The 16,393-nt window shown below is 34.7% G+C and overlaps 1 protein-coding gene across 1 annotated transcript in view; it reads right to left on the bottom strand.

Moving 5' to 3' along the window:
- Nucleotides 1-481: 481 nt before the first annotated feature.
- LOC110034080 (outer envelope protein 64, chloroplastic) overlaps nt 482-16,393 on the bottom strand; it is a 35,733-nt gene continuing 19,821 nt past the window's right edge. The window contains exons 7-13 of the mRNA XM_020738335.1: nt 11,466-11,634; nt 6,091-6,225; nt 5,340-5,540; nt 2,624-2,751; nt 2,175-2,226; nt 1,208-1,277; nt 482-896 (exon numbers count right to left, since the gene is read on the bottom strand). Of these exons, the coding sequence (XP_020593994.1) occupies nt 814-896; nt 1,208-1,277; nt 2,175-2,226; nt 2,624-2,751; nt 5,340-5,540; nt 6,091-6,225; nt 11,466-11,634 (838 nt within the window). The 3' untranslated portion in view covers nt 482-813. The remainder of the gene's footprint in view (nt 897-1,207; nt 1,278-2,174; nt 2,227-2,623; nt 2,752-5,339; nt 5,541-6,090; nt 6,226-11,465; nt 11,635-16,393) is intronic.

Raw genomic sequence — 16,393 nt, 5'->3', positions numbered from 1 at the left:
ATAGTTAACACCTAAAAATTTGCTATTTACACTCACAACAATTTGATGTCATAAAACCATGCATAAAAATTATGTAATATGTAATACAAAATCTTAAAGAGTGCTATAAATATAAATATGAAAGTTAAAAGTGATAGATATGCAATACATAAAAATTGTCATATGCATGAAAATGCCCCTAAAATTTCATTCTCACACTCCAATTATAAAAATATATACACCTTTATAATCTATAACTAAAACTACTGAATCACTTGCTAGAATAAAAACCCTTATTTTTTTTCTAAACATCAAACAGAGTCATGCGAAAATGTGACATTAAATTCATCACCAAAAGCGCTAATAATCTAATGAGAATGGCAAAAATACAAAAAATCAAATCTGCCAAAATGCTCAAAAATCCTTATACACAATTGACTGTTAAATCCTGTCTAGAACAGTACACAAAACAATCCTGCAATAAGCAAATTCATAAGAAAAATCAAATAAGTTTTTCACTTGAGGAAGTCGTTCAACAAAATTTTCTCACCCAACGAAGATTTTATTTCATACAACATGGCATGAACATAAACATTCAAAGAAGTGTAACAAAAGAAACCTAAGGAATCAATAGACAATTGATGTGAAAGAAGATCATATTGAGATTCAGCAATATTGAAGCCAAAGCTTTGAAACACCTTTAACACTGCTGTGCTGGAAAAAAAACAAGAGAATCCAGCCTTGATTTCAAATTCTGAGAGTAACTGTTTACCAAAAATAAGTATTGGATCCTCAGGTGTGGGTAATTTCCTTCAGGTTTGTCCCAGCATGCATCTAAGGAATGAATTTCTTCAATCTATTAACAGCACTATTTGCGGTTTTGTTTGTTGGCTCCAGAACAAGGGCGTATCTGAAATCTGCGAGATTATAGAAGGATTAGATGAATGAAATAAGAAAAATTTACATAAATCTTAGACAGTTCTTATGTATTTACATATCCAACGCCCAGAGTTCGATATTTACACTACATGAGACATGTATTTCACTTTTAAGGAGATGTGGAGGTGGCATTTTTGATGTGATGTTAAAGTTTTGAGTCGTATGAATGTAAACATGAATGTTTAGGTGTTAAATATGTAAAATTACAGAGTTTTTCTAGTAAACACAGAATAAAATTCTGATTCTATAAAACACGGGGAGAGAGAGAGAGAGAGAGAGAGAGAGGGACCTTCTAGTGCCTCTTTGTAATAGCCCAACATCTCTCGTGCAGTCCCTCTTCTTAGAAATGCTTTGACATTCTGTATAAGGGGTAGTAAGAAGTCATTAGATTTTTATTTTTCTGATAGAGATAACTTGCATTGCAAAGGAAAAAAAAAGCAAGAATAATAAAGTTTAATGAACAAATTGCAGTTAAAAAAATAGATCTCTAATGTACTTTAAAGCCATAAAAGAATTGTGAGGTTACTTCCCGTCCAGATCAAGCTTTTGTACAGATATATTTCAAATAGAAACGTGTAGAAAGAACAAATAGTAGGGGACTGATAAAATAAAGAGCGGGCAACAAGCTTCCGTCCAATTATTGAGATTTCCATGAAATATTTCTGTTTATTAAAAAATTTGCACAGATTAAGTTTAATGTCTAAATGTTTCTAAGAATCCTCCTGAAAGAGCATCAACAAGTTCTTGGCTCAAAGAAAAAATCAAACTATCTAGTGTAGGCTCTCAAACCTGCCAGATTTGGAAAGTTGGTGGCAAGTTCATAAGAAGGGATCATCATAAACAATGTATGCTTCAAGCCAGAACAAACATTATTAGCCAAGAGACGGCAAAATTATTTGGTGCATTTACATACATAACACCCAATTTCTATGCATTGACATATCTAACATCTAATCTTCACTATTAACATTCTTACCACCCAAGCCTTTCATATCATACAAAAAATACCATCACTTCAACTTTTAAAGAGTGAAATACAAATTTTCATAAGGTGGTGGTCTGTACGTTAAAATTAAAGTTTAGATGTTAGATAAGTAAATGCATAGAAATTGAGTGGCATGTATGTAAATCTTCCAATTTATTTCTGCATACAGAAAAATGTAGCATTTTCACAATCTAGGATTCAACGGTGCAGATTAAACAACAAAAAAATGGATTAAAACTTCATATATAGATTCTCAATTTTAGAATCTTACCTTTCTGTCAAGACTGATGACAGTGCTGCAATCAGCTTCCGCCTGCAGGTAGCTGAACCAACAAAAATAAAAGGTGTTAACCATGCAAGCAGAAAAAGTAAGAACAAATAGCTGAAGTGACATTGCTCTCTGCTTTCCAATTAGAAGTGAGGCTCAAAATCCCCTAAAAAAAGGAAAATTTACATGCATACCACACAATTCTTATGCATTTACATATCAAACACCTAAAGTTTGACAGTTAAAGACACCTTGGTATTAAAAGCTTAAAAATGGAAAGGAGTATAGGTGTATTTCACTTTTAGAAAGTTATAGTGGTATTTTTTATAGTGTTATGCATGTAAATATGAAAGTTTAGATGCTAGATATGTAAATATATAAGAATTATGTGTTATGAATGTAAATGCCCCATAAAAATTAATAAAAAGAAAAATGAGGTTGCAAAATAGCACCTTCCCAATTCCAAATATGCAGCAGCACGATTACTGTAGTAAGTAGCCATTTTTCCGTTTAGCTTGATTGCTTCAGTATATAAGTTGATAGCTTTCTGCCACTGTTTCTCTTTGTACGCATTGTTGCCCTGTTATAATGTGCCATTTGTTGTAAACACAAAATCTCCACAAGTGTTATGAGAAGAAATAACATTATGTTAGTCGCATGGAGCTGGTAAGATTTATAGGCAATTTGGGTGGAGATTGAAAAAATATTAAAAATTTTGAATGATGATGAATATACTCAGAAGTATACAATATTAAAGATTTGGCATGCCTAAAATCTGTCATTCACACCAACTCAACAGACTATAAGATTGGGCATGGACAGCATTTCCAAGTCCCTGCTCGTCGGTGAATGTTAGGAAATGTTTCCAAATTAAATTTGGATAGAGATTTGAATGTCAATATAACACTTGGCGCAACTTAGAAACTAAAATCTGACATTATTTTATTCACAAATGATTTGGTGCTAGACCTTTTTGAAATTGATGAAAAGCTTGATCAGTATAGAGAGTTTAAAAGATAATGGGCTTAACATTTATTATATGATATGCAATTTTAATTATAATTATTAGATGATCTAATGATACCTAGTTGTGACGAGTTTTATTATCTTGAATTTATTATGCAAAAGATGATACCTTTTCTCATCATCATAATCGTTGGTTTTGTACTCTTGCTGCAAAAGTGCCATTAGCCTTGTAGGATTTGACTTCTTGTTACTATATAGGGTTTGTCTCTTAGGGCCTCTTGGATTCCTGGAAGTAGAGACTAAGGGTTTGTTTGGGGGGCAGCTACAGCTCATCCAGCTTATGCTGATAAGCAGTTTATCCTGATAAGCTGCAGCTGATCCTGATAAGTTGGTTGGTTGTTTGGTTTGTGCGTTTAGAAAACAACTGATTTGCAGTTGTTTCTGAATAAATGACCATTCAGCCCCTAATGAATATTACCGGCAATTCGTCTTAAGCGTCTCATGAAATGTTAGGATATGTCTATGGAGGCTTTTTGGTCCAGAATAAATTTCATTTTGGTAGGGATCAAACGATCAGTGGGAAGGGAATTGTTTCAATTAGTAGCCATCTCAATATTAATAAAGGAGTTAAAGAGGGTGCTCATGTGAGAAACGAGCAGATCGTGATGGCAAGAATCAAGGACACGAAAGAAAAGTGAGAAAATAGAGGAAGATTTCCTCACTACATCCACTAGATAGTAGACGAGAAACACCTGTAGGAAGATTTCAACAGAGGAACACCTGTAGGAAGATTTCAGCAGAGGAACGCGCCAAGGTAAATGGATCTCTGGCTCGCGCGGGTAAGGTGTGAGGGAAAACGCCGATGGTTTTGAAGCAGGACAAGAAGAAGAACTCGCCAGCCCTCGTCTCTGTGCTATTATCGTTCGACGATCAGAAATTCAATGGCACCGAAGGCCAAGAAGAATGTTACCGTAGAGAAGAAGACAATTGCTTAGAAACCGACAGAAGAAAAAAAGAAGAAGGCTGAAGAGGGCAACGGGGTAAAACGCTAAAAAGAAATGCGGACCACGATGCAAGATCCGCGTTCCACGTTTAACGTAAAAATGAAATCGTGTTTTTGCAGAAGCGTCTGGAATGTTTTTTTGAAACGAGGCGGCGACGTTTTCAAAACGCCACCGCAGCAAATAAGCTGCCCCAAACGCAACCTAAGGGTGTGATCAGGGGCATCCATCTCAACCTTCATTGTTGTGGGTATCTAATCTTCTCCTCTTTATAATTATAGGTTTCTTTCCTTTCAATAAATGTTCTTTTAGCAACCTTCGTTGCTACTTCTCTGAATTTTTTAGGAAGAGAATAAATGTTTTGGTCTTAAAAAATAAATAGAATAAAGGAAATGTTTTAATTTATATTAAAACATGTGTTTGATTGAAGTAGGTATTTTTGAATATACTTAGAACATCTTTCAGGTGTATTGAGTGTTTCTAAAGACGGGATGATTTGTTTTTAAAAACAAAACACAAAAATATATAAAAATTACACCAATTAAACATGTTTTCAAAATAATAAAATAAAAATAAAAATAAAGACAAGAAACAAAAGTGATGCCAATCGAGCCATAAGTGCTTGTTTAGGACAATTATTTCACTGTTTTTCTTCTTAGAGTATTGCTAGTCCTTCATTTCACTATTGCTTTCCAGCTACTTTCTAGAATTTTTTATGGTGGAAAGCTAATTTTACAATCCAATTTGCTAAAGGGTGGCAACTACAAGAAAACTACTACTTTTCATATATATATATATATATATCTGTGTGTGTGTGTGTGTGTAATTTCTAATGTACAACAGCTCTAAAAAATTAATTTTCACATCTTTCTAATTTCATTTGTAAAAAACTACAACAGCCTCAAATGAATCCTAAATATTGATAAACACCATGTTCTCTTCTGATGCAATGCATAATCATCCCATCAACTTGGGTTGGCTATTTCTATCATGCTAGACATTTTTTTCCACCTCAATATCACGTGATCCCCAAAAACGTCAACATGATTATCATGATGTTACCCCACTTCCCAAATGTCCAATTTTGAATATTAAATACTCAGATATTTAATCACAAGGTAAGTTGCTTAGCACTATGTAAAGAACCCATGAACACAGACAAAAACTATAACTAAAATTTAATTTAAGCAATTAGATGGACCTTCTCTTTTGCAATTTCTGCAGATTCTTCCTTGGTTGAACTGATGCTTTGTGAGGAAGACTTGACAACTATATCGGTTTGGTCTTGAAGATTGGAGTACATGGCCTGAACAGTGTCGAGTAGAAAACGGTCACCTCCATGCCTTGCAATGAAGGATACTGACACAGGAATCTTTTCATGAAATCCTAAGGGTACCGTTATCTGCATAAAATAATATTAAAAAAATATGAGGAAGAAATGAAGCAGATCATTTTATGGACATTATTTGTTGAACAGGTGTGTATGAGAGCAAGTACAATTAGAGGTGCAAAAAATTGACACCATACACCAACTAAATTTGAACTCGACTAGAAAAATCTTCAGGTCGGGTTTGGTTAGGATTTTTAACCCGTTTAGTTTTTTGGGTAAGGTTTTGGTTGACCCACCAAAAGAAAATTGACTTAAAATTAGCCCGCCAACCCGAAATGACTCAAAATCTATCTGAAGTTTACTTGAATTTGTCCCAAATAGTTGTTATACCTTATGTTAAATGTGTTACATGAGTTGGGTTCAGGCCAGTTGGTTGAAAGCGGGTTAGGTTTGGTTGACCTTCTAACCCATTTAATACTCGGGTCAAGTAGTTTCGGGTCGGGACAATTTCAGGTTAGACCCAAACAGGACCCGCCAACCCCATTTGATACCACTTAAATATACATATAAAAACATCTATCACACATTTTTTCATGTGAACCAGACTTTTGAAAAGGCTTACCTGACAACAGCCTGACATGCTTGAAATAGCTGAGAGATTTAACAAGCACATCTGATAATCTTCAGATAAAATTTCCTTTGAGTTGAGTTTTGGAGGAGGACCTGGTACTGTAGGAAGGACAAGAATCCCATCATCCTGCAAAGAGATCGAGTAAGAGACAAAATGCTTGGCAAAGAAAGGCCCGTGAGGACAAAAAACCATTTCAGTGAAAACAAAATTTCAGTATGAAGAAAACTAAATAGATTTTTCTCCAAAAAAAAAATACAGGCATTGTTTCATTCATTCTTCAACATTCATGATGGCGCTCGCTCAGTGTCATTATGCTTCTTTTTATAATTTAAAATAATTAGTACTAGAACTAAATATAAGGCGAGGTATGCAAGTACTTCTTAACTTGTAATCCCACAGATGTGGGGAAGGATAAAATATAAGAAAATAGTCTCCCTAAACTAGTTTAGCTTCTAACACAAACACCCCTGATCCATGCAAGAGAGCAGTTAATCATATGTTTTCAAAACATTTAGTAGATGTCAATTGAATAATTGTGAGAACAAAAATAACAACTAGAAGGTTTTCCATTGAAAGTGGGTCATTGAGTTAGGCATATCAAGAACATGAAAAAAATGGATGAGAGTTATAATCCACAATAGGCAAAAAATAAGGCAAAAAAGAAAAAAAGTTATTGTTCACCTAGTATATAATAGGATGTGGTGCTCAAAAGCATCCCTTCACATCAGCCCATAGATTTGGATGAGATTTCCCAAAGTGACTTTAGTCTCAAGCAATGCTTGATTGGACTTTTGAGCATATAGAAGATTTAGAAAAATGTGTTAACTCGTAATTATGTGATAATCAAGAGTGTATGAATTAAGAGTTCCCCGCAATAGTTTGTCTATTCATGATAATAAATAGTATATAAGGGTATGTCAATACAAAAGTCAATATAACATTTATGACACCGAAAATTATAATTTATTTGAAAAAAGTTTCCACAAGTGATCGAAAAAAAATTGGATAAAAAGTACTGTACATTTTTCTAGTTGTTCACCGCGGTGTTTTGTGAATGTCGCTTTGCTTGAGGAGAAGTGAAGATATAAATGTGGGGGTATTTGTTAGTGTCATTTTCGTAGCTTTTTACCGTGTAAAAACATTGTAATTTTCATGATATTTTTTATTAATATTGAAAAATCCACTACACTAATTTAAATATATTTGTTGATATAGGTAAACTCTCATTTTTTAGGATTACATTTGAGCGACTTGAAAAAATAACACATACAATGCCACTCTGGCAAAAGATGCAAATTGAGGAGACTTCGGGCTGTTCTTGAGCTGAGGCCCAAGTTTCCAAGCACCTAAGACCCAATTTTAGAAGCTAGGATCCTAGTCCCAACTCCCCATCTAAACACTCAAAACAAGCATTTTTAAAGGATTTGACCGGGAACTTAGTGCTCAAATTCTCAGCCTGGCATCAAATTTCCAGTTTCACATTTTTTCAAAGTTTTGCCTCATGTAGATTGAAGCAAACGATGCTCAGGCACCTGATATAACTCAGGAGCCTAATATAAGTCCAGGGCAAATTTCAACAGTTTTTGGTGCCGCAAATTGCAAAATTTTTGAAGGAGATTTTGTAAGAAAATATTGTGAAATTAATAGGACAAAATTAGATTTTTGGGGATCTTTTGGAGACTCTTGGAAAGGCAATTGTGGCAGAACTTAGAGGTCAGTCGTGCAAAAGAACAAAAAGTATGGTAGTTTGTGTGAATCAAGAACCCGCAACATTAAGTCTTTTTATCTCCTACCTTTTAATACCTTCGGTTAGGATAATGTACTCTATATTTTTCTTTCATTCTAACACAAACTATAATTATTTTAAAGATTAGATGTAACAACTTTGTGCATTATTGGTTCATTTTTAATGCAATATTTCTTATCATTGTGCTTCATTATTGCTGCATAATTTTCAACCCATTCTTTGTTACTTTTAATTGATTGGTCATCAATTAAAAGTTAAGAAAATCTACCCAAAAGAGAGAAGTGATGAGTAGATTTGTCAAGATTGAAATAACATGATAGATCATAGGATAATGATATTTATATGAGCTCATGTAATCATTAGAATCCATTGAGTGAACTCAATGAAACCAATTTATATTTAATTTATGCTAGAGAAAAATGTAGGTTATGTTAACTTGTAAGTTACCCTAGGTTTTTGAGATAATGTTGAGTTACACGAAAAAATCTGACTAAATCAAAATATTTGAATGCCAGTAATTTGCATTATAAACAAACTAACAATACCAAATTCGGAGAGAACTAATCCCTAGGCTTTCAACATCTAATTGAAAATTCTTGATCAAGTTTGTCCGAGTAGATAGCTATTTTTAGTTTCTGCTAATTGATATCATACTAGGATCATTGGAATAAAACTAAGATCAGCCTAATTTTGGTGATTGGTAAAATCAACCTCTGCTGGATGATACTTCTTACACGTACATGCCTAATCTCATGGTTCTATTTTTACAAAACATTTACAAGTAGATGCTATTGATGCAAGGTTCTCTAAGAGCTTGTTTGGGAGAGCTTCTCTTCTCATAAAAGTTCGTTTAAAAATAAATTTAGTAAAAAAACAACGGTGAAAAGTTACGGTTGCTAAAGTCGATACTATCTTTTCAATAGAAAAATTGGTGTTCTTTAGCCTTAAAAATTTTTTATTACCCCTAGATTGTAGCTTTCCTAATATAAAAAATTAAAATAACCCTAATATTTTTAAATTACAAACAACGTTTCTAATACTAATTTTATTTATCAAATGGTTGACGATCTAATCCTTGACTGCGTCATCTCGTGGAACATAGAAGGATTCGCCTTCATTGTGTGGTGACCTGCAAAATTTGCTCCTGATCTTCTTCCCAAATACTTTAAACATAACAAGTTTATCTGCTTCGCGCGACAGCTCAAGTGCTCAACACCCATTTGAGTTTCCTTCCTCTTCTGTTTTGAGATTTGACTGATGCTTCGATTTTTTAATCAAAGTTGGTAACTGATGTAGTAAGAGTGGGGCGGAATTACAAGGGTTTAGAAAGATTGTGCAGAAAATCGATGGCAGTATGAGAATGATTCCATTAGAAGAGGAGAGAAGAAGATACTCTACAATATTCATAGGAGAAAGAAAAGTTCATCAGTGGCAGCGCGGCTTCAACGTTGATTGCGGCATTGCCAGTGAATCGAACTCTATCGCCAATGAACTTGGTGAAGGAGCTAGGTAAGCAGGTGATTTCATCAAGTTCGTCGTTGCCGACACCTGGTAGTATAACAAATTTGGTGGAGGAGAACGAGAGGTTGAGAAAAGAGAATCATAAGCTTGCTACGATAACATGTTTCTCTCGATGTCCAAGTATGTTAATCCTATGCCGCTAGTGTTGAAGGAGCAAAAGCTGATGCCGACGAGGCAAGTGTTGGAGGCAACAGAGAATATCGGCGTGAAGACAAACTCATCATCATCGCCGTCATCGTCGTTTTCATCAGATGCAAGATCGTCGGACTGGCATTACAAACGGAGCCCAATGCTATTTGGCATTTTGATTGGCTATTTTGAACATTTTCATTTGTGAAACAGCAGAATGGAGGGTCAAAGCTCTGGACATTTCGTGATCTCAAACAGCAAAGAAACGATGTTCTGGTTGAAGCAACTTTCATAGACGTGGTTTTACCAAACAAAAGTGAATCCTATTATCGGTGTTCTATGCAACAAAAAGGAGCTATAATGTCTTCTCAAACGAGCCCTAAGCCACCTATGACTAGCATCTTGGTTCAAATGTCCATTCCATTCCTTTCAAAAAGGAGATTCAAGTGGTTATTGAAAAAAAGATTAAATTTGAAAGCATACCTTCCAATTGTTTATCATATCAAATTTTTATCACAAATACTCAAATTGGCTTGAGGCTCACCCTAAACAGAGAAATCATCTATTGTAGATCCCAACAATCAAGAAAATGAATGTCATGCAAATAATCAAAATTTTCCCATAAAGTTGGCAATCATTATTCCTCCTACTTTAAATCTAGGTTGTACTCAAAATCTGGTACTATCTAGGGTGTACTCAAAATCTGGTGTCAAATATAAATCTTCCAAAAGAAATAGTGTCTTTCCATGTTGTTAATAAACCTGCCTAAAATTTCAAGGATGTGATATGAACCTTATCTTTATGTAAGAACGTTGAATTTGATTCATTAGATATGATAATGCATATTTTGCATGATCAACATGTTGAAGTTTCCAGTGACCTGAAATTTAAACAATCATGAACTTTTAATGGTAACATCAAAGCACGACTTGATACAAAGTTTCAAATCATATTTTCCTTTGGGGTGATGGGAGTTGAAAAAAGAAAAAGTTCAACATTCCTTAAGATTTACTAGAATTATAGTTAGGGTTGTAATCGAGTCGAGTCGAGCCAAATTCTACTTGGCTTGGTACAATTATAAATTTTTCATGTTTGGCTTGAGCTTAAGTCAAGCTTTCACATGTCCAAGCTGGTCTTCTTTAAATTTTTTAATACTTGAACTTGATTTGTTTATGACAAGTGAGCAAGTATTTAAACGAGCTAAAAACTCAAATGGATATTTAGATTTCCATATAAATTTTTCAATAAATAATTTTATAAATTTAAATAAATGAGCAATTTAATAAATTAGATGAGAAAATGAATTAACCGACATGATCTTATCTAGTATCTATAATAAATATTTTCTCCGAAGAATGGATTCAAAGATAGAAAAAAATATAGAAACAATTCCAAAAAAAATTTAATGAACTTGAACTATTAAATAACTCATGATGCAAAATCTTTCGTCAATAAATATAATAATATATTAATATTAAATATATAATTAAATAAATCCTAGCTAATCAAATTTTATTTAAATAATATATCATAAATGTTACAAGTTATTATCATGATTAATAGTAAATATTTAACAAGTTACTTGTTAAACAACAAATGAGTTTGTTTGTGAACATAAATGAAGAAGTTTGATTATGTTCATGTTTAGTTCATTTAACCTTCAAATTTTTAAAAAATGTTCAAACTTATTTATTTGCTAATTTAAACAAACTTGATCAAGTTTTAATCGAGGCGAGTTCAATTGTTTATCAAATGCATTGGTTCATTTACAGCCTTACTTCTAGAAAACTCAATAAATCACTTAAGCTATGTGATTCTTGACTCAAAATGAGTTAACGGGGTTACTCGTCACCTAAAATAGATATTTCCTTCTTGTTATCAAGTAATCATTTAATTTATAGTTTGTTTTATACTCTTCCTTCTATCACATAGAGTTTTCGGAAAAATTACTTCAAAAAGAATTAAATACCTTCAGAAGAGAATGAACAGCCAGTTGCACTTCGTGCCTTGCAGTTTGACAACAATCAATAAGGATGCTATTTTCTTCCAGGGGAGTACTCAAATTATCCGATACACAAGAAGCAATTGTTGGCTTGACAGAGTTTATCCAGTTCTCATAATTAGTTCTGAATTCATACCTGGATTTAATAGATGCAAATTGGTCACTTGTATATACAATCAAAAAAAAAGGGGGAAATAGAACGAAAGAGTAGCTAAAATATAACCCAAAGATACAGAGCAATTACAATGGAATTCATTCAGAGATCAGTAAAAAGCAACAAACAGGAATAAGCTACAATATAGAGTAAGAGAGAGAGAGAGTCCATTCCCCAATATCAACTTCAACAGTTACAATGATTTTTTAGCTTCAATCTTTAATAAAGGCACAAATTACTCGTATACACCCCACAAAGGGTAAAAGTTAAGTTTTATTCAAGAATGAGAGCTCTTAATGTAAACTATTTTTGAGCATGGACAATAGAAAACGTTGACTAGTTAGAACATTAAAAAAATCAGTTATCAAGATGATACCAGCTCATACAGGGAATGTTAACTCTTCAGCAAAACTTCTAATCCCAGCCTTCAATACAAATGGCAAACCTACGAACAAGGTTAGGGAAATTTAGAAGCCAAGCCACCCCGGTCTGCTAAAACTTCTGAGCGAGAGAATGCTCATGATATAAGGGAGGAGCCTTGACTAGAAAAGTTAAAAATTAAGAGCTAATGTAAGAAATGACAGGAGTTTTGAGGAGAAACATGTGGATGTGGTGTATACTTTTTGGCAAACCCAAGGTATAAATGCAATTTGAAGAAAAAAGGGAAATAAATTATGGAGTTGCTAGCACAGAAAATGCCTTGACTGATGAAGCAGACCGAGCCATCTTCAACATTCTTAAGAGATTTTAAAATGACGAGCAATTCTGTATAGGCTTTGCACATGCGGCAAATCCTTGGCAGGAGTCCTTCCAGCACAGTAATTAATTATACTCATTTCCTCTTCCTCCAATCCTATGGACAGGAATTTTGAAGTCTACGTGAAGATGATGTATTTATTCCTATCAGTATTAATCTTATAATTTTTTCCATCAAATAAAGCACCATAATTTCTATCTCCATAACGATTTTAAACATATTTTGCAAGTTTTTGACAGATTTTTAACCTAGAATAGTTCAAGGGCATATTAAAAACTGATTATCATTATGCTATTTTATTTTTCTCAAATTTATTTTACCAGTCAATAAAGTACAGATTTTAATTTCAGTCTTAGATTATTTTCTTAGAATATTGATATAATTATGTTATTTATCTAGAACACTAGTTCTAACTTGTGATTGTGAATGCTAGTTCTTGTGCTTTGACACCCTCAGTGCAGTTTTCAACTTTAAAGGGTTGTTTGATTGCAAGCAGGATTTAACTTAAATAGGATTTAATAAATCCTGTAAATCCAGATTTATCAAACCAGTCAAACTATTGGATTTAATAAATCCATATTTAAGGGGGAAACGAGAAGAACTTCAGATTTAACTGTTGCTGGATTCAGCATGTGTATATTTAACCATTTGGATGGATTTAAGCTAAATTCATAAATCCAATGTAAATCCTATTAGAGCGGCACTATCAAACAGCCCCTAAGACTATCAGAGATGATTGAAATATCTCTTATTTTAAATTAGCAATTTCCCATTCGATAAAAACATCAATCTAGCAACCAAACTACTCATAATGGTGTTAACTCTTACTAAAACAAGTAGCAAGCATCCAACCATCCTTTAAATCGTCCTCAACCACAACCATTGACTTAGGATCCAATGATGGTTCGACAAGTGGTAGTGGGCAACGATCAAACAACTGAAAGAGGTTCGCAGCTATCCACCAATGGTTTGAAATCAAATGACCTTGATTAGCGGCATTCCTATGTTAATGACAATCCAAAGGTGGCCCTGTGACCATTTCGTGGTTTGGCAGAGGTTTCAATAAGCCTAGCATGCACAAAAGAGGGAAGGGGAAGGAATATGACAAGAAGGAGACGAACTGTCACAGAGATTTGGGAAAAGAAAAAATTTTACTTCATCAATACAAATCAACACAACCCAAATACATAAAAGATAAACCTCTCGTCAGAGATGTAAGAAATTCTCTTCCAAACCCAAAACCTAAGATTCGAGACAACAATCACACATAACATAACCCTAAACATATTAAGTCCTATATATAACCCACAAAAATAATTAAGAAATGACTAAAATGTCATTTTAGTCTTTATGTCTAACATGTCTTCAAATTATTTGGCGGGCTCAGTGTCGACTAAGCGGAGCACAAAGCAGACGGCGCAGCAACAGCTAGTCTAACATTACTCACCTCTCAAAAAGACACAATATCTTCACGATGGAAGAGATTAATTGTTGTTGGATCAAGTTGTATGGTTCCCACGTGGCGTTGCAATCTGACAATCATTTACATTTAATCAGCATTTCTTTCCCACCTGTTGATTCCTAGCATGCATTTTTAACTCAAATGGCTCCAAGAGAACTTCCATATCCTCCGTCAAAGTAGGGGAAGGTGAAGAAAAGGATGCATTATCACCAATAACACATCTCAACTGTGATACGTGGAACATTGAATGGAGTATCGATGAAAGCAAAAACTTTAAACGATAAGCCACCGCGCCAATGCACTCGGTGATCTCATAAAGACCAAAATAGCATGGGGAGGCTTCTCATTCCTGCATTTGGCCAATGCCTTCTACTAATAGGGCCAAAATATTAGATACACTCTATCTCCTACCACAAACTGCACATTCATTCAATGTCTGTGTTATTTCTTCATGAGTTATTGTGCTTTCAATAAATGCCCCTTCGATTTTGGCAAGGTGTCTCGAATCAATCTCGCGATTTCTTCCATCTACACTTACGGTAACAATATGGGCACACACGGATGGGAGAGACCCCCAGCCTCAGAGTTAACGCATACTCGTGTTTCCTCCATGGTAACTCAAAAACTTTTGCAAATTGTTGTAAGGCCCATAGAACTACGGCAGTAAGGGAGCCGAGCTTGAGCGAGCTTAGGCTTGGCTCGTGTTCGGATCGTTCGAAATAGCTCGTGTTCGAAATCGGCTCGTGTTTAAAATCGGCTCGCGAACAGTGTCCGTGTTCGGCTCGATTAAAATATTTGTGTTCGTGTTCGACTCGTGTTCGGCTCGAAATTGGCTGGTTAAACTTAAATTGCGAAAAATAGATGTAAAGTGTGGGATTCGAACCTGGATCAAATATATACAAAAGAATGTATTAACCACATTGTCACATGAGGTGTTATGATTTAAACTTAGACATAAATATATATAATATATTATTATATAAATAATATATGTAATATATTGTTATATAAATAGTTATATAATTTTTTTTTTTTATTTCGAGCTAAAACGAGCCGAACACGAGCGAACAAGGACTTGTTCGTGTTCGGCTCGTTTATAATTCGCGCTTTAAAAATTTGTTAGTGTTCGGCTCGTTTACTTAACGAACGAGCCAAACACGAGCTCTTTAACGAGTCGAACACGAGTTGTTCGCGAACAACAAGCTTTTTTGACAGCCCTATATAAAACGGATGTTGTAATCTCTGCCAACTTCATATCACGTGTCTCTTTCATATTATGCAACTCGATCAAGAATCATAATTTTATGTCTTAAATTACCCTAACTAATGGTCTTAAGTATCACCAAAAGACTTGCACAAACTGGGGTCACCGCTAAGTACTACTGCCACATCTTTGTCCTAAAACTCCATTGTCAAGAGTTTTCAATTCATCCGATTGCCCTAAAGACTGCAACAATTTCTTACCCAATATAGCATCAGTGCTTCCTAAATCTAAGGGAACAAAGCCCTTCACCACCTGAATATTTTGTAGTGTCAAAATTAACCATTTAAAAACTCCCATGCTCTTCTCCACCTGTCCAATCCACATCAGCACTCCAAAGCTTCTTGTGTCAATCATTTCAAGCTTGAAGTTCTCCACTATATGAGTGGAGATGACGTCATGGGTGGCTCGCTCTCTACCAACACCACTACTTCATGCTCTCTAATCTGTCCCCGAAGTTTCATGATGTGGTTCGGTGTGAACCCCAAAACCGAGTTCAATAAAAATTTTTCCATTCAAGTGAGGGTATTCCTCCTCCACCATAACCTCCTCTATTTCTTCATCCCATGTCTCAACCTCATCACAGACTATAAGAACCTGCAATGTCTAATCCTTACAGCTGTGTTCCGAGACAAATTTATCACACACAGAAAATATAACCTCTTGGTTCTCATCCACATCTTGGCTCTTCTCCACTTATCCTGGCTCCATCATTACTCCAAAGTTTCCTATGTCAACCATCTCAAGCCTCAATTTCTCTACTAGATGAGTGGAGATGAAGTTGTGGTTGGCATCGCAATCTACCAACACCACTACTTCATGTTCTCCAATCTACCCCCGAAGTTTCATGATGTGGTTCGGTGTGAACCCCATCACCGAGTTACATGAGAATATCGCCATCCAAGTGAGGGTGCTCCCCTCAACAAAACCTCCACTGTTTCTTCATCCCACGTCTCATCCTCGTCACCCACTATAAGAGCCTGCAATACTTGATCCTTACAATGGTATTTCGGTGCAAACTACTCATCATACTGAAAAAATAATCTCTTCATTCGCTTTCCTTGAATTTCAATCTCTACAAAGTGTTTTAAGGTCCCTCCTTGTCATGGCCAGTTATTCCTGTCGTGTGGAGCCTCTCTTTATAATTCCAACGTTTGAATTTTTGTACCGACATGATTGTAATACTTTGATATGGCGCTCTAAATGCATTGCTTATATTAGTTCATTCTATTACATTTTTATCTTCAATTGATTGAGCTAA

This window comes from Phalaenopsis equestris, unplaced genomic scaffold, assembly GCF_001263595.1.
Source record: "Phalaenopsis equestris unplaced genomic scaffold, ASM126359v1 Scaffold001343, whole genome shotgun sequence".
Lineage (NCBI taxonomy): Eukaryota > Viridiplantae > Streptophyta > Magnoliopsida > Asparagales > Orchidaceae > Phalaenopsis > Phalaenopsis equestris.
Note: the sequence above shows the minus strand (reverse complement) of the source record. Positions and strands in the feature narration are given on the sequence as shown.